The sequence below is a fragment of the Lissotriton vulgaris genome, chromosome 11 (assembly GCF_964263255.1).
Source record: "Lissotriton vulgaris chromosome 11, aLisVul1.2, whole genome shotgun sequence".
Taxonomy (NCBI): Eukaryota; Metazoa; Chordata; class Amphibia; order Caudata; family Salamandridae; genus Lissotriton; species Lissotriton vulgaris.
The window spans coordinates 843,376,548-843,402,460 of NC_141699.1; the positions used below are offsets into that span (position 1 = coordinate 843,376,548).

Consider the following 25,913-nt stretch of genomic DNA (forward strand, 5'->3'; position numbering starts at 1 on the left):
TCACTACTCTGCACTCACTACTCTGCACTCACTACTCTGCACTCACTACTCTGCACTCACTACTCTGCACTCACTACTCTGCACTCACTACTCTGCACTCACTACTCTGCACTCACTACTCTGCACTCACTACTCTGCACTCACTACTCTGCACACTCACTACTCTGCACTCACTATTCTGCACTCACTATTCTGCACACTCACTCTGCACACTCAACTCTGCATTCTGCACACTCAACTCTGCACTCACTACTCTGCATTCTGCACGCACTACTCTGCACTCACTACTCTGCACTCACTACTCTGCACTCACTACTCTGCACACTCACTCTGCACTCACTACTCTGCATTCTGCACACTCACTCTGCACTCACTACTCTGCATTCTGCACGCACTACTCTGCACGCACTACTCTGCACTCACTACTCTGCACTCACTACTCTGCACTCACTACTCTGCACTCACTACTCTGCACTCACTACTCTGCACTCACTACTCACTACTCTGCACTCACTACTCTGCACTCACTACTCTGCACACTCACTACTCTGCACACTCACTACTCTGCACACTCACTCTGCACTCACTACTCTGCATTCTGCACACTCACTCTGCACTCACTACTCTGCATTCTGCACGCACTACTCTGCACTCACTACTCTGCACTCACTACTCTGCACTCTCTACTCTGCACTCTCTACTCTGCACTCTCTACTCTGCACTCTCTACTCTGCACTCTCTACTCTGCACTCTCTACTCTGCACTCTCTACTCTGCACTCTCTACTCTGCACTCTCTACTCTGCACTCTCTACTCTGCACTCTCTACTCTGCACTCTCTACTCTGCACTCTCTACTCTGCACTCTCTACTCTGCACTCTCTACTCTGCACTCTCTACTCTGCACTCTCTACTCTGCACTCTCTACTCTGCACTCTCTACTCTGCACTCTCTACTCTGCACTCTCTACTCTGCATTCTGCACTCTCTACTCTGCATTCTGCACTCTCTACTCTGCACTCACTACTCTGCATTCTGCACACTCACTCTGCACTCACTACTCTGCATTCTGCACACTCACTCTGCACGCACTACTCTGCACGCACTACTCTGCACGCACTACTCTGCACGCACTACTCTGCACGCACTACTCTGCACGCACTACTCTGCACGCACTACTCTGCACTCTGCACTCACTACTCTGCACTCTGCACTCACTACTCACTACTCTGCACTCACTACTCTGCACTCACTACTCTGCACTCACTACTCTGCACTCACTACTCTGCACTCACTACTCTGCACTCACTACTCTGCACTCACTACTCTGCACTCTCTACTCACTACTCACTACTCTGCACTCTCTACTCACTACTCTCTACTCTGCACTCTCTACTCTGCACTCTCTACTCTGCATTCTGCACTCTCTACTCTGCATTCTGCACACTCACTCTGCACTCACTACTCTGCATTCTGCACAGTCACTCTGCACTCACTACTCTGCATTCTGCACACTCACTCTGCACTCACTACTCTGCATTCTGCACACTCACTCTGCACTCACTACTCTGCATTCTGCACAGTCACTCTGCACTCACTACTCTGCATTCTGCACACTCACTCTGCACTCACTACTCTGCATTCTGCACACTCACTCTGCACTCACTACTCTGCATTCTGCACACTCACTCTGCACTCACTACTCTGCATTCTGCACACTCACTCTGCACTCACTACTCTGCATTCTGCACACTCACTCTGCACTCACTACTCTGCACTCACTACTCTGCACTCACTACTCTGCACTCACTACTCTGCACTCACTACTCTGCACTCACTACTCTGCACTCTGCACTCACTACTCACTACTCTGCACTCACTACTCACTACTCTGCACTCACTACTCTGCACTCACTACTCACTACTCTGGACTCACTACTCACTACTCTGCACTCACTACTCTGCACTCACTCCTCTGCACGCACTGCACGCACTACTCTGCACGCACTACTCTGCACGCACTACTCTGCATCTAGCCGAGACCTAAAAACTCCACACATATTGCTTAACAAGATCCCTGCACTCCAGGCGTAACCCATTATTGATGGTACCTCCACTCAGTAAGGCTCCAACTCGGGGGAACTCCTTTCTGTCTAAGAAGCTAAAGTGTGGAATTCAATTCACTGCTCGAATAAGAAGATTGACAATCACCCCCAATTCCGAAAAGCACTTCGGACTTGCTTCTCCCCACCTCTGATAACACAAGCTACTGACCCGATACTCAAACAAACGGCAAGCGTAAATGCATGGCTGCATCTCCTCTCACACACACCGCAACCTTCCACATGTATGCGCCATGAGATAAGCCGAACCCTATTTGGAGCATGATTTCGAAACTCATGCACCTCAACCAATCTCTCCCACATAGGACTGTACCTAGGGTAGAACCAGATGTGAGCAGTGTACTTTGATATTCAATACACTGACTGACTCCGCTAGCCCCTCATATGTCAGGAGCCTGGTCCATAACTTTACCGATCTCACTGCACTAAATCCTTACTTAATGACGTTATTCATCCTCCAGTCCAGGCGATGAGCATTGTTCTGTAAATGAGCAGGTTCTCTGTTACATCTCAGATGTCCAATTTACATAATTCTAAAATCAGTCAGCCACCTCCTGTCAGCAGCAACAAGTACAACCACCACACACAGCGCTTCTGCACATTCTAAAGCATTTGGCGACCTTCAAATAGTGTATTTAAAGAAAATGATAAGTTCCTCTTTGGAGACTCACGGAGCTGCAGATAAAATTATTTGAGAATCCTGTTGCTGGCAATGCACCGTAAAACCCCAGTTCGCAACTATGTGTCAGGAAAAAAAACTTGAGACCTTACCTAATAAATATTTCACCACCAACCACGAACAAATGCAATGCAAAGCCTAGTTTTACACAGTTGCACTGGTTCAAAGTGATATGAATGCCAGCACCTTTCGTAAACATCCTCTCTCTGGGAGAATAAACCCCAAACCACCTCCATAAATTGTCTTTAACATCTATGCATTGTTAACCGCGGCTACTTGCCGGCCCAGGCTATTGCGCTTGAATGGTCCATTAGCCACTAATATACTCAGCACAATGCCTACCTGCCTACGCACCTGTGCCTGGGGCACTGGGCAGGCGGGGGCACTGTACCCGGAAAAAGAACCCCCACCCCTATCAACTGCTACAGGACTTTTGGGGAGAGGGGAGCCGGACAGAAGGACAGCGACGCGCACCGTACCTGGGGTATGGCCGGAGGTGGTCTCAGGAGGCAGCCGCTAGCCGCTTCGAAATCCTCCGCGGTCCCCCTCACCCAAAGTCGCCCTTCAAATGTAAGGAGGCGGAGGACCCGTGCAGGACAGCACCTACTTCCGGTTTGGCCGGCAATGCTTCCGGGTCGCCGCAGGCAGCGCGGCGGCCCGCCCTGCACGGGGAAGGGAGGCAGCTTTCGAGGAGGACAGCACCTGGCCGCGAGCGCGTTCTCGTGCGCGTGGCCTTAACAAATCGGCGCGCGCGGCCAGTGCTGTCCTCCTGGGAAGCTGAGCCGCTAACAATAAGGTCTCTGGCGAGAGCGAGCTTCGCTCGCTTCTAGCCGAGACCTAAAAAGACTGGGATGATTGCATGGTACATGATGAAATTCTGACTTCACTCCTTACTGGAGAAAGGGTTCATGTGTTCCCTTTTTGCCTGTTTTTAACTAAATCAAACTGACCCCAGAATAAGCTCTACCTAGGGTACAGTCAAAGTATCTTTAACCCACTTGCCCCTTCCCCACATACCCACACTCACCAGTACGGTGTGCCTCTAAAAAGATTGCAGTCAAAAATGCCCTCCTGTGGGCCTGTGGGGGATTGCAGCGCCACCCCCACGAGGAGCATAACGCCCAATGATGAAGCATGACACCTTAACAGGTGTATGAGAGCAGATCTGAGGATTTCCCCTGTATTCAACCGTCATCCAGTGATTGAGACAGGCTGATTCAAACCACTTCTGCACTCTATCTACATGTTACGCTGCCGACTTGGCTAGCATTAAATCATAGGAACAGTTACCCTCTAGTGATTCAGACGTATTACTTAGGAATACGGGTACTGGACCTCTTTTTCTAAAGTCCCTGTCCCTTTCTTTGTGTATTACATAGAAGGACAGAAAACATTTAACAACATAAGTAACTCTTCAGATGAGGCTGAAGTGACTATGTACCAGGCAAACAAAATGTTATTGCTGACTTCCTTTCTAGAGTACCTTTAGAAGCCAGTAATTAAACACATGGAGAGTAGGACATGGACCCTATACTTGAGATGACAACAATGAATAAAAAGACTGGGATGTCTGCATGGTACATGATGAAATTCTGACTTCACTCAAAAGTTAAATAAGAGAGGGTTGACAGAGGCATAAACATGAATTGCGTATTAACTTACACAAATTTTGGGAGGTTAGGTTGGAGTAGTCTTTTTGGTGAGTATGTTTACAGGGGGGAGAAAATTGTACCTCCAAAAGAGATGAGACGCAAAATAGTGGAATTGTCACATGTTGGGCACATAGGTCGTAGCCTCACGAAGAACTATGTGTGGGAGGAATATTGTTGGCCAGGTATGGATGCCAAGATGGATGGTATTGTCAAAGACAGCAGGAAATGCATCAAAGCTCCTTTGTCTAAAGTTTAGGTCCCTGTTGTCCCATGTTCCAAATGGCCCTTGACATTATTGGACTGCTCAACCTCAAAAGGTTAAATTAACGTTTTGTGTTAGTTCTCATCGATTAGCACTCACGATGTGTTGTCATGAGGTGTGTACACCAAATAGACACTAAGTCTCTTGTCCACGTTCTTAAAGATTCTTTCTATGAAGAAGACATACCTGGTATTCTGGTAACAGACAATGGGGTACAATTCACGTCTGATCTTATGAGGGAGTACCTTGCAAACTTTCAAATACAACATCTTAAAATGGCATTCTATTGCCCCCGGGTGAATGGCATTGTTGAGAGGATGAACTGAGTGGTTAATGAGGGTTTGCAAAGGGTGGAAGTGATGGGTGTACCTGCCAAAGCTGCTTTGCAGGACATGATATGGGCCTATCGCACTGCACCCAACTGTGTCACAGGAGTTTCTCCTTTTGTCTCCCTAAAAGGAAGGAAACCTAAAATGAATCTGACTGCTGCATGGTTATGTAGGGACAGATCATGCACTGTGAATAGGACAGAAATAGCCAAAAGGATACATCAGCATCAGGAAAGGTACAAAATAAGATATGATAATACCAAGAGTGTCAAAAAATAGTTCTTCAAACAGGGAGATTGGGTTCGGATTGACCTTCTGAAGTCACGTAGCAAAAGTTATTCCAGGTTATAAGAACCGTTTAGGATAACTAGAGTGGAAAAGAATGTGGTCCAACTAGGGAATGGACAAATTGGTACTAGTCAAAACATCTGAAGACCTTCAAAGGGGATCCAATACTTCTAGTGATATAAATAATCTCACTCGAAGGTAATCAAGATGTTATGCTTGTCCAACGTGGCATAAAGATTATGATTTTGAGTAATCCTTTAGCCTTATCTGCATATTGTACCTTGAAGTTCCAGGATCTGTTATATATACCATTCTGTATGCATGTTTTCTCTGTTATGTTGCTCTTCTTCTTCCTTCTCCCAGCTTGGGGAGGTGTGTTGTAATCTCACTTGGTTGATTCCCCTGCCCTTTCTCCGCTTCCCTAACCTCCTATTAGAATGATCCTGAAGTTGGTGGACGAAGGTTCCACAGCTGACACCAGCGGACACAATAAAGACTAATCTTCATTAACGTCTTTTATAACACTATATTATACTGTTTGTATTACAATTATGAAATAATGACTTACATATCCACAGGGCTTTCTGTTTTAGGCTAGGGCTTCATAGCACTATAAAAACAGGTCAATTCTGCACTGTGCCAACTAGGATTAAATTATGGGATTTTCTGGTTCTACAGACATCTGCAAAGACCGCATTAACAAACTAAGGTCTCATAACTTAAAGGAGCATTCCCAATGATTAGTTTAATTTGTATGCATATTTTATTTAAGATATGTGCATATTTTATATGCTAAAGGTGAAAACAACAAATAACGTATAGCTCTCGGAATCATAGTTGCCATATTTTCTTTATGCACTGTAACCACTGGATGTAAATGAAGACAGCCAGTAAATGTGACAAAGTCCCGGTGCTAGGACAACTTTATTTACAAGTATGTATTGAAGCACTGCCGCCCCTTCCAAACATAGCCACTAACCCCAGGCGGACGCATTCCAAGCCTTTAAGTCCCCTCCATTGAATAATGAACAATGGGAACAAATCCTGAGAAGATATTTTCAGGACACACACACAGTAAGAAGACACTTAACAAAATTCTATATAGAAGGCACCTCACATCACAGACTATACAAGATTGATAAAATGCATTAACATACTGGAGGGAATGAGGGGAGTAGGGCACAGTCAGACCCAATCATGGTGGTTGAGGCCTTTTACTCCTGATATCCTGGGGCTCAACCTACTATGGATCCCGAGCTACTGGACCAAGTACCCCTTCTGCACTTGATTCTCAGTGGAAGCTGTGAACAAGCAGTCAAAGGGGTTTAGATATAGGTAAATGAGCATGACTCATAACTCAAAGTGCACACAGTACGAACAATAAATTAAATGTCCAGTCCAAAACTTACTTTTATAAGAAGTATGTTATTTCTAACTCTACACATTCAAAGGAATATTGACATCTAAGAGCAACGCTTCATATCCTGTGTCCACAACTAAATGCTTAATGGAACAAGGTAAATAGCTCTGAACTAGTTAGAGGCCCATCTGGGATGCACTTAGGAGCGCCTTCAAAGGAAATCTAACCAATATGCAGAGAAAAAGGGAAAACAATTTCCTTCCTACTCTTAGCAGCAAATCAGGAGATTTTCACACTTTTGGGGGAAAAAGAAGCGCCAGGCTTCAACTGATGGTTACAATAATTGTGATTCCTGCTGGGGATGGAAAAGATGGCCAACATGTATGAGAACAGAGCTAAAACATTTGGGAAACTAGAGATCAGGACTTGCATTCTTAGCCCAGGTTTGTCCCACCATAAACAGTCCTAAAAACGTGTAAGTTCTTAGATTAATGGATACTGAGGGAGCGGGAAGAACGGAGTCTAAGGAGGATAACCCCCAAGAAAATGCGGAGTACCAACTGCAACAAATGTAATGATGAAACAAGTGCAACAGGTCGACTGAGGTTCTTGGTTTTTGTTATCAGAATGGAATAAAAATGGAAATACCAATAAAAATAATTGAAACTAAAATAACGTGTGTTGGTGTTGATACCTGTTCACAGTTGTAAAAAACAATGATCACTGCAAGGGATTTAGCAATATGTGTGATGGTGTACCCCACTATTGCATGCATTATTGATGCATTATAAATGGGATAAAGTACCCCTGCAGCACATTATACGGCTGTTGAATTCACAGAGGAGCTTCAAGACATCTAGAGGAACAGTGCCAAAGGCTGGCTTACTTTATAAGGTTATTGAAGCCTGAGGTGACCTGCAATATCCTTATCTTGTAAGCAGGGGTAACTTTACTCCTTATAATAAATGGTCACATCATCACCTTTCCCACAAAAAACTAAAATCGTTAGTGCGTAGCTCTTTCTTATAAAAGGGAGAACATGTTTACAAACATGAGGAATAAAATCAAACTCTCTAGTGCAAAATTAAACACATAAAAAAAGCTGTTGCAAAACGACATTAGAATTAATTTAATATAAATCATTTTCTTAAAAAAAAAAAAAGACTGGGCAACTTGGAATGTATAGAAACGAGCAGAAAGGTTCTAACTTTTCTATAATTACCTAAGCAGTGCAAAAAAACATGTTGCCATAAATATCTCCTTTCTGCTTGTCACTATACAGCTAGAAAAACAGAGAAAAAAATAAACATTTAGTTTTGTTCCCTAAACAGTTGCTTTAATTATGCATGCTCCATGACCTGATCTGCCTTTCTCTTTGGTTACTGGAAGCAGGCATTGTCACGTCAAAACTCAACTTCAATAAATGTATTACAGCGGAGTTATTAATGCAGTTACTTTTTTAACAGACGACAAGGTGCATCGCCTGTTGCCTATTATAAAGAAATTAGAGGCAGATTTTTTACAGGGATTGCGGAATACCATGTATTACATAGAAATACAATAATATTGCATCAACGGCACGGTCATGTAACTACACTGAAAGGAAAGTATAATAGGTGAAAACAATAGTTGGGTTAAGTAGATGAGGTCATAGTAAAGAATTGAGTAAAATACTCACCATGGCAATGTTGTGGCAGATGATGTACTGTATGCCGTAAAACTGTAGGTCGATATCACTGACCTCGAAAGAGTGTCACCCACCTGTCACAGAAAAATAAAATGTAACGGTATAAAAGTGCGGAGGGAACATACTCTGGCTCCACGTAGACAGGGAAACTATAGAGGGATTGTTAAAGAAAAAAACTATCTACATATAAACGGGTAGGATCTGCATACATACGGGGTAGGGGGCATTAAAGTGTTAAAAGCATACATCCTGGATTTAAATTCCATTCAATAAATTCAGATTTGAAAAAAAGGAAGCCTAAACTGGTAAAAAGGGTCAGAGGGCTAAATCCTAGACCCTTCACGCACGAACACAGGGTTTGGTTAAATTCCATCCACCCTCACCTGCAGGCGTAAGGGGGGTTAGGCCTAAGCCATGACTAAAGGCTAGGCCCTGAACTTGGGCAAAGTGTAGGTAGGGCCTGTTTGAAAACGGACTACCTCCAAAGTTATCCAAAGTTCCAAAAGTACACTCATTCATTCCTACAGTACAGAATAGCATACTGTATAGTGAGGGGTTTAATATAGTACTTGATTTGGGGTTAAAAAGTTGCTGGTAGGTCTCCGATATCCTTCCGCCATTTGGCTAATACTTTTTTTAATGAAAATACTTTTTGCATCGTTGAAGATATGAATCAGTATGATAAACAAAGTAACAGCGTCTGCATAAACATTGAGTCAATTTTACAATCAAAGTCGAACAAGCATTGGCAGATCTGAAAAAGAGGAAGAAGAGAAAATAGGAAGAGAAAAAAAATACGTAGTAAGGAAAAGTCTGCTACACTATATTGCACCGCCTTACGTGTTCTCCTAACGCCTTGTCTCTGTGCACGGTACCTGTGACATTTCTCCTCCAGTGTTAGGGGCTGATGGTTCCCCCTCAAATCCCTGCCGTCTTCCACTGCAAATTATTGGTTGCCCTCTAACACCCCCTTTGCTGCTGCACTGCCTACCCTCGTCTCAGCTGCTTAGCACCGTCACACACACCTGTACGAGGGCCCCGGCCACTCTTACTACATCCTGTGGTATCATTTCCCACTATTTGTTGATACGTGGCCTCAATGACCATCGCAAGGCCCGACTAATACACGCACATCTTGTTCGGCTCAAAGTAGACATCTGTCTGCTCCAGGAGACCCACCTGCTCCCTGCATCCGCCTCTAGACTCCTCTCCCGGCACTGGGGAGAAACACACTCCTCTTTCTACTCCAACTTCTCTCGGGGGTATCTATCCTTATTCGCAGAGGACTCCCCTGGCAGACCTCCCAGGTAATCACTGACCCCTCTGGGCGCTTTGTCATCCTCCACGGCTCCCTCCAGGCCCAACCCCTGACGATTGCTGTGCTATATGGCCCCAACAACGATGACCCAGACTTCTTTGCGCAGGTATGGCACCACATTTCATCCCTTGGCCCTGCTGCGTTCCTCGGGGGGGGGCCTCAATGTCACACTTTCCACTGTCCTTGACCGATCCGGCCCTCATGACTCTCACCTGCACGCCGCGGCTCTCCTTAGTTCAATTCTTCATGAGAACTCCCTGTACGATGCTTGGTGTCACCTGCACCCCAAGGTTCGCGAGGGCAACTGCGTCACTGGCACTCGCGGTTGTTGGTCCCGTCTGGATTTCTAGATTGCATCCCCAGGTGTCTTGTCTATGCTCACCTCCCTCAATCACATGACACACTCTTTCAGACCACGCGCAGATTCAGCTTTGCCTCCGTCTTCCCCAGTCTCCTCGGCGTTCTCCTGGCGGCTTCCCCCTAACGTGCTGCGAGACTCTGTCTTCTGTAACCAGATCCAATCCGCAATCACTAACTACTTCGAACTTAACGAGGGCTCCGTGGAATCTCCTTCTATGCTTTGGGAGGGTTTCAAAGTCGTAATTCGCGTGAATATATCTCCAAACAGTCCGGAGTCTTACGCTCCATTCACAGCACCCTTGATAAACTGGAATCGGAAATTAAATCTTTGGATTCCTCCCATGGTCTGGATCCCAGCCCAGATACACTTGCTAGACTCCGCGGGAAACACAGAATTCACTGAGGAGGCCAATAGAGAGCTCTCATTCCTAGGCAGGCAGACCCGGGCACGCCACTTCACCAAGGGCGATCGCCCGGTTAAAACCCTGGCCACTCTTCTTCGTCCACCCCACGCAGCATCCTACATTACAGCTCTTCAAGATGGTGGCCCAGCTCGAATCACCTCCCCTATTGAAATCCAGGCGTGTTTCACAGATTTTTACACACAGTTATACACGGCGGGATCCACCCCCCGCGCAAGGCCTTCGATCAGTATTTTGATACTCTCCGGCTCCTATGGCTTGAAAACTATCATCGGGAATTCTATGTCAGGACCGGAGGCTTCAGATTATCCTATATCTGCCTTCGCTTTATTAACATAAAGACTCCACAGCAGCTTAGGAAAAGATATATAATAGTAACAAAAAATGCTTTAAGGCCTAAAGCATTTGACGGAACGTTCAACAGATCAAAACAACAACTCCCAAGAGTCTCTTTGTATAATGACAGTCCATAGTCCTTCCACTCTGTCCATCACCGCTATAAACCCGGCCTTCTCTTCCTCTTCCTCCTCTTTCTTCGCTGCTCCCGCAGCCAGATAAGTGCTTTTCATGTTTTCCTTTATGTGTTTACTGATTGTATTGTATGTACGATCGTTGGGGGACTCACCCCATGGTTTATTTTTCCATTGCAGAGTCCCCGGTCGCGGGAACGTTCGATCGTTCCTACGGGATCTTTCTTTCCCATTTGTGTGCGGTGAGTAAGTAAGCCGCCAGGGGGCGCCCTAACGTCTCGCCGACCCTTCGGCGTGCCTCCGCAGTTACAGGAGCCGCGCCGTGGAGTCTGCTTGCCAACCCTCGCGTACCCCTCTGACACCTGGTGCTCCGGGTCTGTACCTCCCTGTTTCTGACGCCCCGTTGGGGTCTGTATTGCGGCGCTGACCGCGAGAAACACCTTCGGGTGAACTTTGTGCACCTCTTTGATTGTGTGTGGCTTGGCGCGCTTGAGGGGTGCGAGACTCGGTCCCGGCGAGGAGAGTCTGCGCGCTGGGGGGTTGGTGCAGCCCCACCTGCCACGTCAGTTGGCCCACAAAGTGATCGCAGCCAGTTGGTCTGCCCATATCCGAGACTTATCTCGACTGACGCCCTCCAGGGTGCCCCGGAATTACTCCTGTGCTTCAGGATGGAAGGAGAGTACGAGGAAGAACCCTACTCCTACCTGCAGGGCGATGAATTTTACCAGGCGGTGGATAATTCGATTTATCGCTGCGTGACGGAGGTGGTAGGGCCTATGGAGGACCGCCTATCCGCCCGCATCGTGGAGGAATGCGCGAAGCTGGCGTCCGCGCATGTGACTTGGGCCCACGAACTCCCGGGGACATCCGGTGGGTTGCCGCCCGCACCGAAGAGGCCCTGTAGGGAAGGCCCATCCTCGGAGGCCCAAGGAGTGGACAGGGGCGCGTTTGAGCGTCTCCGGGACGCCTTCCTGGCGAAAGCAACGGCAGTGCCCCCTGCTCCCTTGGCGGATCCGGGTGCTTCAGGGGACGTGTCGACGGCCCCCGCTTCTCCTGTGTACGACTCTCCAGACACCGATGACGACGGAGAGTCGACCCGATCTTGGCTTCCGGCGTCCTCTGCCAAGGAGATGCCACGAGATGAGTCGGGCATGCTGGACCCGGACGAGATCGTCCACCCTCGCTCCGCGGCTTGGACACCGGGGGAGACGGTGGCGAAGTGTGTAGCGGGCAGGCTGCGCAAGCCGCTGAAGAAGGAGGCAAGGGGTTGCCTGCGTGGGGAGTGCCCTAGACCGACTTTGGAGGGTAAGGTGGCCATGACCCCGGAGTTGGATACCAAGATGGCCACCTTCTTGGCAAAATTTATGAAAGATCCCAGGAAGGGCATCGATCGGTCCTGGCGGGCCTGCCAGGATAAGCTGTTGGATGCGGTAGGGCCTGCCACGAAGATCCTCGATATGGCGGAGGAGGCGAAGGCAAATGGCACCGTCATTTCACCGGAGGTGCTTTCTAATTGGGCCCAGAGGGTGATCGTGTTCTTGGGCAACGCCAACTGCGCCCTGTCTACTGAGCGGCGGCGTTCGCTCTTGATTAAATTGGATCCGAAGTTGGGGGACCTGGCCTCGTCGGAGGCGGGTGCAGTTGCCCAGGGAGGCCTCTTTGGCGAGCCCTTTATCAGAGAGCTGGGCAAATTCGTGAACACATTCACATCGCTGGACAAGGCTCAATCCAGCATTAAACGGGTGTTTCACCAACGTTTCTCCGGAGGGGCCGGTCGCGGTAGGGGCCGCGCGACCGGCCGTGGCCAGCAAGCCAACAATAAAGGACAAGGCTCCGGCAGAGGCCAATACCAGACCTCAGCAAACTTTAACAACTTCTACCCCACCAGAGGGCAACGCTTCGGCGGCAGAGGGTTCAGGAAGAACTCTGGACAAGGGAATGCCTCCGGTAAGTGTCCTTTGTTTGGATCAAGTTCCAATTGGGGGGAGGCTGGCAACCTTTTACGAGGAGTGGGAATTGCTCACTGCCGACGCTTGGGTCTTGCAAACTGTACGTGGGTTCCACATAGAATTCTACGACAAGCCCACGCAAGCGGTGCCCCCACGTCCAATGGTGTTTTCAGAGTCCGACGCGCGGTTGATAGACGGGGAGGTCTCGGAACTGCTCCGCAAAGGGGCCATCCGTCTATCAACGCGCCATCCACACGGGTTCCTCAGCAATGTCTTCTTAGTGGACAAGACAGATGGGGGCAAGAGACCTGTGATCAATCTCAAGGAATTCAACGGGTGGTTGATCTATCGACATTTCAAGATGGAGGGTATCCACCTCCTTCGAGACGTACTCCTCCCTCGGGATTGGATGGTGAGACTGGATCTCAAGGATGCCTATTTGGTCGTCCCCATCCACCCCCGCATTGTCGTTTCCTTCAGTTTCTATGAAACGACAGGGTGTTCGAGTTCACCGCACTGCCGTTCGGTCTGTCGTCGGCCCCCTGGTGCTTCACGAAAGTTCTCCACCCGGTAGTGGAGTTTCTCAGAAGTCAGGGGGTCCGAATGTTGGTGTACTTAGACGACATCCTCCTCATGGGGCAGTGCCCGGAGGTGTTGGCGGGCCAGCTTCGGCAGGTCGCGCACCTTCTCCAGAGACTGGGGTTCGTGATCAACGGCTCCAAATCGGTTTTGGTTCCCACTCAGAAGATCATCTTCCTAGGTTTCGTGGTGGACTCGGTGCAGGCGGTCTTGAGCCTGCCGGGTCGAAAAGTCGCGAAAATACGACACCTGCTTCGGCAGACGATCGCAAAGGATCGCACTTCCTTGCGCCATATCGCCAAGGTGGTAGGGCTTCTGTCGTCCTCCATCCAGGCGATTTTCCCAGGCCCCCTGCATTACAGGGCGCTCCAGCGTCTGAAGGCGCAACACCTACGTCGTGGGATGAGTTACGATCAGTGGGTTCCCCTCACGGACGAAGTGAAGGAGGAAATGTCCTGGTGGCTGTCTCACATGGAGGCATGGAATGGTCGGGCGATCTTCGGTTCGGCCCCGGACCTAGTCATAGAGTCCGATGCCAGCAGGTCGGGCTGGGGCGCCCGGTGCGGGGATTTCTCCACCGGCGGCGCCTGGTCTTCAGAAGAACAACGATTGCATATCAACTGTTTGGAGCTCCTGGCGGGCTCCTTCGCAGTCCGTTGTTGGACCAAGGATTCGGTCAAGGCCTGTGTCCTTTTACAGATGGACAATGTTTCGGCGGTTCGTTATGTGAACCATCTAGGGGGTCCTCTATCCCGCGCTTTGGCGGATCTGGCGAAGGACTTCTGGGACTGTTGCCTGTCGCGTCACATTGCGGTGACGGCGGAATATCTACCGGGTCAGGCCAACCAAGTAGCGGATTGGCATTCCAGACACCTCAGGGACGCCAGTCAGTGGAAACTGGATCCGGAGGTCTTCCAGTGGTTACAAACTCTCTGGGGTCCTTTTTCGGTGGACCTGTTTGCGTCCCGTCTCGACCACCAGCTGACGCGTTTTTTCAGCTGGAGGCCGGACCCTCTGGCGGAGGCCACGGACGCCTTTCTACAGGATTGGAGTCGGGAACAGCCGTTTGCGTTTCCCCCGTTCTCCATGATAATGCGAGCGGCGGCCCAAATACGCCGCCAAGGAGCGGAGTTGGTGTTGGTTACACCGCTCTGGAGGTCTCAAGTGTGGTTTCCGGTTCTTCTGGAACTTTCTTGGGATTTTCCAATCCTACTCCCCCCGTTTCCTCTGCTCCTGACAAATCCGGATCGGGAACCGCATCCTCTATTCACGCAGAGCTCTCTCCGCCTCGTGGCATGGAGGCTCTCAGGAGACGCTGGTCGCTCCCAAGCCTTTCGGGGTCTGCTGAACACTTGCTCTCCAAAGCATGGGCCGATAGTACGACGAAGCGCTACAGATCCGCTTGGCTTAAGTGGATGCGTTGGTGTCTACGAAGGGATTTGGATCCCTTGGTCGCAGGCCTCGTTCCTGTGCTGAATTTCCTGGCTCACCTAGCCAAGGGCTTGGCCTATAGAACGATCAATGCTATTCGATCGACGATTTCGGCAGGCCATGACAACATCGATGGCCACCCAGTAGGGGAGCATCCTTTTGTTTGCCGGCTTCTGCGGGCTATTCGTCTCGCGTTGCCTCCTGAACCCAGGTACTCCGTCCTTTGGGACGTCAATTTGTTTCTGAACTTGTTCTTGTCCTGGCCGGCCAATTCCTATCTGTCTCTTAAGGAACTGTCGGCAAAGTTGGCCATGTTGTTATGTTTGATTTCTTGTAGACGCGTCTCCGACGTGCGCGCGCTGGATATATCTGCACGCATTTTTTCCCCGGATGGGGTCACTTTTACCGTGGGCCGACGCACCAAAACGTCGTCGCGATCCATTTCCTATCCAGCTTTTCTTGACACTCCTAAGTTGTGTGTTGTGCAATGCCTCAAAGCATATGAAGATCTGACCTTGGATTTGCGCCCCCCGGGCGAACGTCAGTTGTTGATTGCCCTGCGGAAGCCACACAAAGCTGAATCCTCCCCCACTATTGCTCAGTGGGTGCGGTGGGTCATGCAAGAAGCAGGCATCAATACTACTCTCTTTGGAGCACACTCTGCCAGAGGGGCCATGGCCTCTAAGGCGTTCTCGGTGGGTGCTCGCTTGGAGGACCTAATGCGAGCGGCGGATTGGTCCTCGGATTCCACCTTTAAGAGGTTTTATTTTAAGCCGGTGGTGGATTTGGCTCAGTTGGTGGTAAGTAAGCTTTGAACTAGCATAATCTGAAGCCTCCGGTCCTGACATAGAATCGAAATTTGCCTAGCTTACGTAACGGTAAGTTTCAATTCTATTAAGGACACGTAGGCGAGGATTATCCCACCCAGGCTACACAGTGGTGTCTCTACCCACCCGTATGGCAGTAAGTAAAGCGTTTTCCTTTACATTGTCTGTGCTGTATTAGTCACTGAATGCTCCTCGCCTTATTGTTGCATTCCTGGGCCACCTCGCTTACGCTGTTTCTTTTTCGACAGGCAACGAGGGTGCTAAGCAGGATCAATGAGGTTCAGGCGTGATCTGCGCGAAGAAAGAGGAGGAAGAGGAAGAGAAGGCCGGGTTTATAGCGGTGATGGACAGAGTGGAAGGACTATGGACTGTCATTATACAAAGAGACTCTTGGGAGTTGTTGTTTTGATCTGTTGAACGTTCCGTCAAATGCTTTAGGCCTTAAAGCATTTTTTGTTACTATTATACATCTTTTCCTAAGCTGCTGTGGAGTCTTTATGTTAATAAAGCGAAGGAAGATATAGCATAATCCTCGCCTCCGTGTCCTTAATAGAATTGAAACTTACCGTTACGTAAGCTAGGCAAATTTCGATTCCTTGACGAGCCCTTTTCTAAATAAAAAATACTTGCTGCCATCAATGCTATGCTTGGTGACAAGGCCACTGGTCTGGACGGCCTGTCCGTATCTTTTTACAAGACTTTTGCCCCGCTTTTCATACCGCACTTGGCCGCCATGTATAACGAATCATTCGAGAACCGTCAATTAATTCCCACCTTAACTCCGCGAGGCTATGTTGACCCTTTTTCTCAAGCCCGATAAAACCCCCGAGCTACGGGATTCCTATCGCACCCCGTCCCTTATAATACGGACAACAACATCTTCGCCAAACTGCTCACTTCATCCCTCCTCCTTCTCATGCCACAACTTGCCCTCCCGGATCAGTCCGGATTCATTCCCGCTCGTGTGACCTCTCACAATCTACGGACTATTTTCTCTGTCCTACACCAAATCAACCCGGAGCTCCCTGCGGTTACAGCCCTGCTTGATGCCAGCAAAGCCTTCGATACCCTAGAATGGCCTTTTCTTTTCTCCTTCCTTCCACGCTTCGGCTTCAGTTCGGCCTTCATATGCAAAATCTTACTACTGTACCCCCTTCTCACTGCCCATCTCCAGAATAACGGCCAAGTATCTGATCCCATCCCCATCGGGCGTGGTGCCTGCTCTCACCTATGCCCTTCGCCATCATGATGGAACCACTAGCGGCTAGACTCCGACAACACCACACCCAGAGAGGCATCGGTTCTGCAACCCGCTGCATCTTGGTCTCTATGAATGCGGATGACATCACTTTATATGTCCGAAACCCCCAAGAAAATCTCAGCCCTCTGGTGCGCGAGATCCTAAGGTTTGGGGGATACTCGGGCATACAGGTGAACTGGAATAAGTCAGTCCTCTTCCCTCTCTCAGACGCCACCGCGCTCTTTATCCCGGACTACCCCTTTGTGTGGGCTTCTGGCCCCACCCGCTATTTAGGAGTATGGCTGAGCAGGGACGTTGACAAACTTTGGAGGGCTAATTTTGGGCGCGCTGTGAACTGGCATAGAGGATACATGGTGCAGGCAGAGACACAGATAGTGGAAGCAGACACAGAGATGGTACACACAGAGAATAGATGGTATAGGGTTTCAGGCAGAGGGACAGATAGTAGAAGCAGACACAGAGATGGTACAGATAGAGGATAGATGGTGCAGGCAGTGGCACAGATAGTGGAAGCAGACACAGAGATGGTACACAGAGAATAGATGGTGCAGGCAGAGACACAGATAGTGGAAGCAGACACAGATGGTATATACAGAGAATAGATGGTGCAGGCAGAGGCACAGATAGTGGAAGCAGACACAGAGATGGTACACACAGAGAATAGATGGTGCAGGCAGAGACACAGATAGTGGAAGCAGACACAGAGATGGTACACACAGAGAATAGATGGTGCAGGCAGAGGCACAGATAGTGGAAGCAGACACAGAGATGGTACACACAGAGAATAGATGGTGCAGGCAGAGACACAGATAGTGGAAGCAGACACAGAGATGGTACACACAGAGAATAGATGGTGCAGGCAGAGGGAGAGATAGTGGAAGCAGACATAGCGATGGTACACACAGAAGAGAGATGGTGCAGGCAGAGACACATATAGTGGAACCAGACACAGAGATGGTACACACAGAGGATAGATGGTGCAGGCAGAGACACAGATAGTGGGACCAGACACAGAAATGGTACACACAGAAGAGAGATGGTGCAGGCAGATACACTGATAGTGGAAGCAGACACAGAGAAGGTACACACAGAGGATAGATGGTGCAGGCAGAGGCAGAGATAGTGGAAGCAGACAGAGATGGTACACACAGAGAATAGATGGTGTAGGCAGAGACACAGATAGTGGTAGCAGACACAGATGGTATATACAGAGAATAGATGGTGCAGGCAGAGGCACAGATAGTGGAAGCAGACACAGAGATGGTACACACAGAGAATAGATGGTACAGGCAGAGGCACAGATAGTGGAAGCAGACACAGAGAGGGTAAACACAGAGAATAGATGGTGCAGGCAGAGACACAGATAGTGGAAGCAGACACAGAGATGGTACACACAGAGAATATATGGTGCAGGCAGAGACACAGATAGTGGAAGCAGACACAGAGATGGTACACATAGAGGATAGATGGTGCAGGCAAAGACACAGATAGTGGAAGCAGACACAGAGATGTTACACACAGAGGATAGATGGTGCAGGTAGAGACACAGATAGTAGGAGCAGACACAGAGATGGTACACACAGAAGAGAGATGGTGCAGGCAGAGACACAGATAGTGGAAGTAGACACAGAGATGGTACACACAGAGGATAGATGGTGCAGGCAGAGACACAGATAGTGGAAGCAGACACACAGATGTTACACACAGAGGATAGATGGTGCAGGTAGAGACACAGATAGTAGGAGCAGACACAGAGATGGTACACAGAGAATAGATGGTGCAGGCAGAGACACAGATAGTGGAAGCAGACACAGAGATGGTACACACAGAGGATAGATGGTGCAGGCAGAGACACACATAGTGGAAGCAGACGCAGAGATGGTACACACAGAGAATAGATGGTATAGGACTGCAGGCAGAGGGACAGATAGTGGAAGCAGACAGAGAGATGGTACACACAGAGAATAGATGGTATAGGACTGCAGGCAGAGGGACAGATAGTGGAAGCAGACACAGAGATGGGACACACAGAGAATAGATGGTGCCGGCAGAGACACAGAAAGTGGAAGCAGACACAGAGATGGTACACACAGAGGACAGATGGTGCAGGCAGAGACACAGATAGTGAAAGCAGACACAGAGATGGTACACACAGAGAATAGATGGTATAGGACTGCAGGCAGAGGGACAGATAGTGGAAGCAGACAGAGAGATGGTACACACAGAGGATAGATGGTGCAGGCAGAGACACAGATAGTGTAAGCAGACACAGAAATGGTACACACAGAGAATAGATGGTATAGGACTACAGGCAGAGGGACAGATAGTGGAAGCAGACACAGAGATGGTACACACAGAGAATAGATGGGGTATAGGGCTGCAGGCAGAGGTAGAAATAGTGGAAGCAGACACAGACATGGTACACGCAGAGAATAGATGGTATAGGGTTTCAGGCAGAGGGACAGATAGTAGAAGCAGACACAGAGATGGTACAGATAGAGGATAGATGGTGCAGGCAGAGGCACAGATAGTGGAAGCAGACACAGAGATGGTACAAAGAGAATAGATGGTGCAGGCAGAGACACAGATAGTGGAAGCAGACACAGATCATATATACAGAGAATAGATGGTGCAACAAGAGGCACAGATAGTGGAAGCAGATACAGAGATGGTCCACACAGAGAATAGATGGTGCAGGCAGAGACACAGATAGTGGAAGCAGACACAGAGATGGTACACACAGAGAACAGATGGTGCAGGCAGAGGGAGAGATAGTGGAAGCAGATATATATAGATGGTACACACAGAAGAGAGATGGTGCAGGCAGAGACACATATAGTGGAACCAGACACAGAGATGGTACACACAGAGGATAGATGGTGCAGGCAGAGACACAGATAGTGGGAGCAGACACAGAAATGGTACACACAGAAGAGAGATGGTGCAGGCAGATACACTGATAGTGGAAGCAGACACAGAGATGGTACACACAGAGGATAGATGGTGCAGGCAGAGGCAGAGATAGTGAAAGCAGACATAGAGATGGTACACACAGAGAATAGATGGTGCAGGCAGAGGCAAAGATAGTGGAAGCAGACACAGAGATGTTACACACAGAGGATAGATGGTGCAGGTAGAGACACAGATAGTAGGAGCAGACACAGAGATGGTACACACAGAGAATAGATGGTGCAGGCAGAGACACAAATAGTGGAAGCAGACACAGAGATGGTACACACAGAGGATAGATGGTGCAGGCAGAGACACAGATAGTGGAAGCAGACACGAAGATGGTACACACAAAGAATAGATGGTATAGGACTGCAGGCAGAGGGACAGATAGTGGAAGCAGACTCAGAGATGGTACACACAGAGAATAGATCGTATAGGGCTGCAGGCAGAGGGAGAGATAGTGGAAGCAGACACAGACATGGTACACACAGAGAATAGATGGTATAGGGTTTCAGGCAGAGCGACAGATAGTGGGAGTAGACACAGAGATGGTACACACAGAGAATAGATGGTGCAGGCACAGACATAGATAATGGAAGCAGACACAGAGATGGTACACAGAGAGGATAGATGGTGCAGGCAGAGACACAGATAGTGGAAGCGGGCACGGAGATGGTACACACAAAGAATAGATGGTATAGGGCTGCAGGCAGATGGAGAGATCGTGGAAGCAGACACAGACATGGTACACGAAGAGAATAGATGGTATAGGGTTTCAGGCAGAGGGACAGATAGTGGAAGCAGACACAGAGATGGTACGGATAGAGGATAGATGGTGCAGGCAGAGACACAGATAGTGGAAGCAGACACAGAGATGGTACACACAGAGAATAGATGGTAAAGGATTGCAGGCAGAGGGACAGAAAGTGGAAGCAGACACAGAGATGGTACACACAGAGAATAGATGGCATAGGACTGCAGGCAGAGGGACAGATAGTGGAAGCAGACACAGAGATGGGACACACAGAGAATAGATGGTGCAGGCAGAGACAGATAGTGGAAGCAGACACAGAGATGTTACACACAGAGGATAGATGGTGCAGGCAGAGACACAGATAGTGGAAGCAGACACAGAGATGGTACACACAGAGAATAGATGGTACAGGACTGCAGGCAGAGGGACAGATAGTGGAAGCAGACAGAGAGATGGTACACACAGAGAATAGATGGTATAGGGCTGCAGGCAGAGGGACATATAGTGGAAGCAGACACAGAGATGGTACACACAGAGAATAGATAGTATAGGGCTGCAGGCAGAGGTAGAAATAGTGGAAGCAGACACAGAGATTGTACAGATAGAGGATAGATGGTGCAGGCAGAGGCACAGATAGTGGACGCAGACAAAGAGATGGTACACAGAGAATAGATGGTACAGGCAGAGACACAGATAGTGGAAGCAGACACATATGGTATATACAGAGAATAGATGGGGCAGGCAGAGGCACAGATAGTGGAAGCAGACACAGAGATGGTACACACAGAGAATAGATGGTGCAGGCAGAGGCACAGATAGTGGAAGCAGACACAGAGATGGTACACACAGAGAATAGATGGTGCAGACAGACACAGATAGTGGAAGCAGACACAGAGATGGTACACACAGAGAATAGATGGTGCAGGCAGAGGGAGAGATAGTGGAAAGCAGACAGAGATGGTACACACAGAAGAGAGATGGTGCAGGCAGAGACACAGATAGTGGAACCAGACACAGAGATGGTACACACAGAGGATAGATAGTGCAGGCAGAGACACAGATAGTGGGAGCAGACACAGAAATGGTACACACAGAAGAGAGATGGTGCAGGCAGATACACTGATAGTGGAAGCAGACACATAGATGGTACACACAGAGGATAGATGGTGCAGGCAGAGATAGTAGAAGCAGACATAGAGATGGTACACACAGAGAATAGATGGTGCAGGCAGAGGCACATATAGTGGAAGCAGACACAGAGATGGTACACACAGAGAATAGATGGTACGGGCAGAGGCACAGATAGTGGAAGCAGACAAAGAGATGGTACACACAGAGAATAGATGGTGCAGGCAGAGACACAGATAGTGGAAGCAGACACAGAGATGGTACACACAGAGGATAGATGGTGCAGGCAGAGACACAGATAGTGGAAGCAGACACAGAGATGTTACACACAGAGGATAGATGGTGCAGGTAGAGACACAGATAGTAGGAGCAGACAATAGATGGTACACACAGAGAATAGATGGTGCAGGCAGAGACAAAGATAGTGGAAGCAGACACAGAGATGGTACACACAGAGAATAGATGGTATAGGACTGCAGGCAGAGGGACAGATAGTGGAAGCAGACACAGAGATGGTACACACAGAGGATAGATGGTGCAGGCAGAGACACAGATAGTGGAAGCAGACACAGAGATGGTACACACAGAGAATAGATGGTGTAGGACTGCAGGGAGAGGGACAGATAGTGGAAGCAGACACAGAGATGGTACCCACAGAGAATAGATTGTATAGGGATGCAGGCAGAGGGAGAGATAGTGGAAGCAGACACATACATGGTACACGCAGAGAATAGATGGTATAGGGTTTCAGGCAGAGGGACAGGTAGTGGAAGTAGACACAGAGATGGTACACACAGAGAATAGATGGTGCAGGCACAGACACAGATAATGGAAGCAGACACAGAGATGGTACACAGAGAGGATAGATGGTGCAGGCAGAGACAGAGATAGTGGAAGCGGGCACAGAGATGGTACACACAGAGAATAGATGGTATAGGGCTGCAGGCAGAGGGACAGATAGTGGAAGCAGACACAGACATGGTACACGCAGAGAATAGATGGTATAGGGTTTCAGGCAGAGGGACAGATAGTGGAAGCAGAAACAGAGATGGTACAGATAGAGGATAGATGGTGCAGGCAGAGACACAGTTAGTGGAAGCAGACACAGAGATGGTACATACAGAAGAGAGATGGTGCAGGCAGAGACACAGATAGTGGAAGCAGACACAGAGATGGTACATACAGAGAATAGATGGTGCAGGCAGAGGGAGAGATAGTGGAAGCAGACAGAGATGGGACACACAGAAGAGAGATGGTGCAGGCAGAGACACAGATAGTGGAACCAGACACAGAGATGGTACACACAGAGGATAGATGGTGCAGGCAGAGACACAGATAGTGGGAGCAGACACAGAGATGGTACACAGAGAGGATAGATGGTGCAGGCAGAGACAGAGATAGTGGAAGCGGGCACAGAGATGGTACACACAGAGAATAGATGGTATAGGGCTGCAGGCAGAGGGACAGATAGTGGAAGCAGACACAGACATGGTACACGCAGAGAATAGATGGTATAGGGTTTCAGGCAGAGGGACAGATAGTGGAAGCAGAAACAGAGATGGTACAGATAGAGGATAGATGGTGCAGGCAGAGACACAGTTAGTGGAAGCAGACACAGAGATGGTACATACAGAAGAGAGATGGTGCAGGCAGAGACACAGATAGTGGAAGCAGACACAGAGATGGTACATACAGAGAATAGATGGTGCAGGCAGAGGGAGAGATAGTGGAAGCAGACAGAGATGGGACACACAGAAGAGAGATGGTGCAGGCAGAGACACAGATAGTGGAACCAGACACAGAGATGGTACACACAGAGGATAGATGGTGCAGGCAGAGACACAGATAGTGGGAGCAGACACAGAGATGGTACACACAGAGGATAGATGGTGCAGGCAGAGACACAGATAGTGGAAGCAGGCACAGAGATGGTATACACAGAGGATAGATGGTGCAGGCAGAGACACAGATAGTAGGAGCAGACACAGAGATGGTGCACACGGAAGAGAGATGGTGCAGGCAGAGACACAGATAGTGGAAGCAGACACAGAGATGGTACACACAGAGAATAGATGGTATAGGACGGCAGGCAGAGGGACAGATAGTGGAAGCAGACACAAGATGGTACACACAGAGAATAGATGGTGCAGGCAGAGACAGATAGTGGAAGCAGACACAGAGACGGTACACACAGAGGATAGATGGCGCAGGCAGAGACACAGATAGTGGAAGCAGACACAGAGATGGTACACACAGAGAATAGATGGTATAGGACTGCAGGCAGAGGGACAGATAGTGGAAGCAGACAGAGAGATGGTGCATACAGAGGATAGATGGTGCAGGCAGAGACACAGATAGTGAAAGCAGACACATAGATGGTACACACAGAGAATAGATGGTATAGGACTACAGGCAGAGGGACAGATAGAGGAAGCAGACACAGAGATGGTACACACAGAGAATAGATGGAATAGGGCTGCAGGCAGAGGTAGAAATAGTGGAAGCAGACACAGACATGGTACACACAGAGAATAGATGGTATAGGGTTTCAGGCAGAGGGACAGATAGTAGAAGCAGACACAGAGATGGTACGCAGAGAATAGATGGTGCAGGCAGAGACACAGATAGTGGAAGCAGACACAGATGGTATATACAGAGAATAGATGGTGCAGGCAGAGGCACAGATAGTGGAAGCAGACAAAGAGATGGTACACACAGAGAATAGATGGTGAAGGCAGAGACACAGATAGTGGAAGCAGGCACAGAGATGGTACACACAGAGAATAGATGGTGCAGGCAGAGGGAGAGATAGTGGAAGCAGACATAGAGATGGTACACACAGAAGAGAGATGGTGCAGGCAGAGACACAGATAGCGGAACCAGACACAGAGATGGTACACACAGAGGATAGATGGTGCAGGCAGAGACACAGATAGTGGGAGCAGACACAGAAGAGAGGTGGTGCAGGCAGATACACTGATAGTAGAAGCAGACACAGAGATGGTACACACAGAGGATAGATGGTGCAGGCAGAGATACTGGAAGCAGACATCGAGATGGTACACACAGAGGATAGATGGTGCAGGCAGAGACACAGATAGTGGAAGCAGACACAGAGATGGTACACACAGAGAATAGATGGTATAGGACTGCAGGCAGAGGGACAGATAGTGGAAGCAGACAGAGAGATGGTGCACACAGAGGATAGATGGTGCAGGCAGAGACACAGATAGTGAAAGCAGACACATAGATGGTACACACAGAGAATAGATGGTATAGGACTACAGGCAGAGGGACAGATAGAGGAAGCAGACACAGAGATGGTACACACAGAGAATAGATGGAATAGGGCTGCAGGCAGAGGTAGAAATAGTGGAAGCAGACACAGACATGGTACACACAGAGAATAGATGGTATAGGGTTTCAGGCAGAGGGACAGATAGTAGAAGCAGACACAGAGATGGTACGCAGAGAATAGATGGTGCAGGCAGAGACACAGATAGTGGAAGCAGACACAGATGGTATATACAGAGAATAGATGGTGCAGGCAGAGGCACAGATAGTGGAAGCAGACAAAGAGATGGTACACACAGAGAATAGATGGTGAAGGCAGAGACACAGATAGTGGAAGCAGGCACAGAGATGGTACACACAGAGAATAGATGGTGCAGGCAGAGGGAGAGATAGTGGAAGCAGACATAGAGATGGTACACACAGAAGAGAGATGGTGCAGGCAGAGACACAGATAGCGGAACCAGACACAGAGATGGTACACACAGAGGATAGATGGTGCAGGCAGAGACACAGATAGTGGGAGCAGACACAGAAATGGTACACACAGAAGAGAGGTGGTGCAGGCAGATACACTGATAGTAGAAGCAGACACAGAGATGGTACACACAGAGGATAGATGGTGCAGGCAGAGATACTGGAAGCAGACATCGAGATGGTACACACAGAGGATAGATGGTGCAGGCAGAGACACAGATAGTGGAAGCAGACACGAAGATGGTACACACAGAGAATCGATGGTATAGGACTGCAGGCAGAGGGACAGATAGTGGAAGCAGACACAGAGATGGTACA

General features: G+C 48.8%; 1 protein-coding gene across 1 annotated transcript in view; it reads right to left on the reverse strand.

Annotated features, from left to right (window-relative positions):
• Window positions 1-25,913, reverse strand: part of MTERF4 (mitochondrial transcription termination factor 4) — a 407,863-nt gene that overhangs the window by 220,783 nt on the left and 161,167 nt on the right. Inside the window, exon 2 of the mRNA XM_086943980.1 lies at window positions 8,368-8,450. Coding sequence (XP_086800106.1) covers window positions 8,368-8,370 — 3 coding nt within the window. The 5' untranslated portion in view covers window positions 8,371-8,450. The remainder of the gene's footprint in view (window positions 1-8,367; window positions 8,451-25,913) is intronic.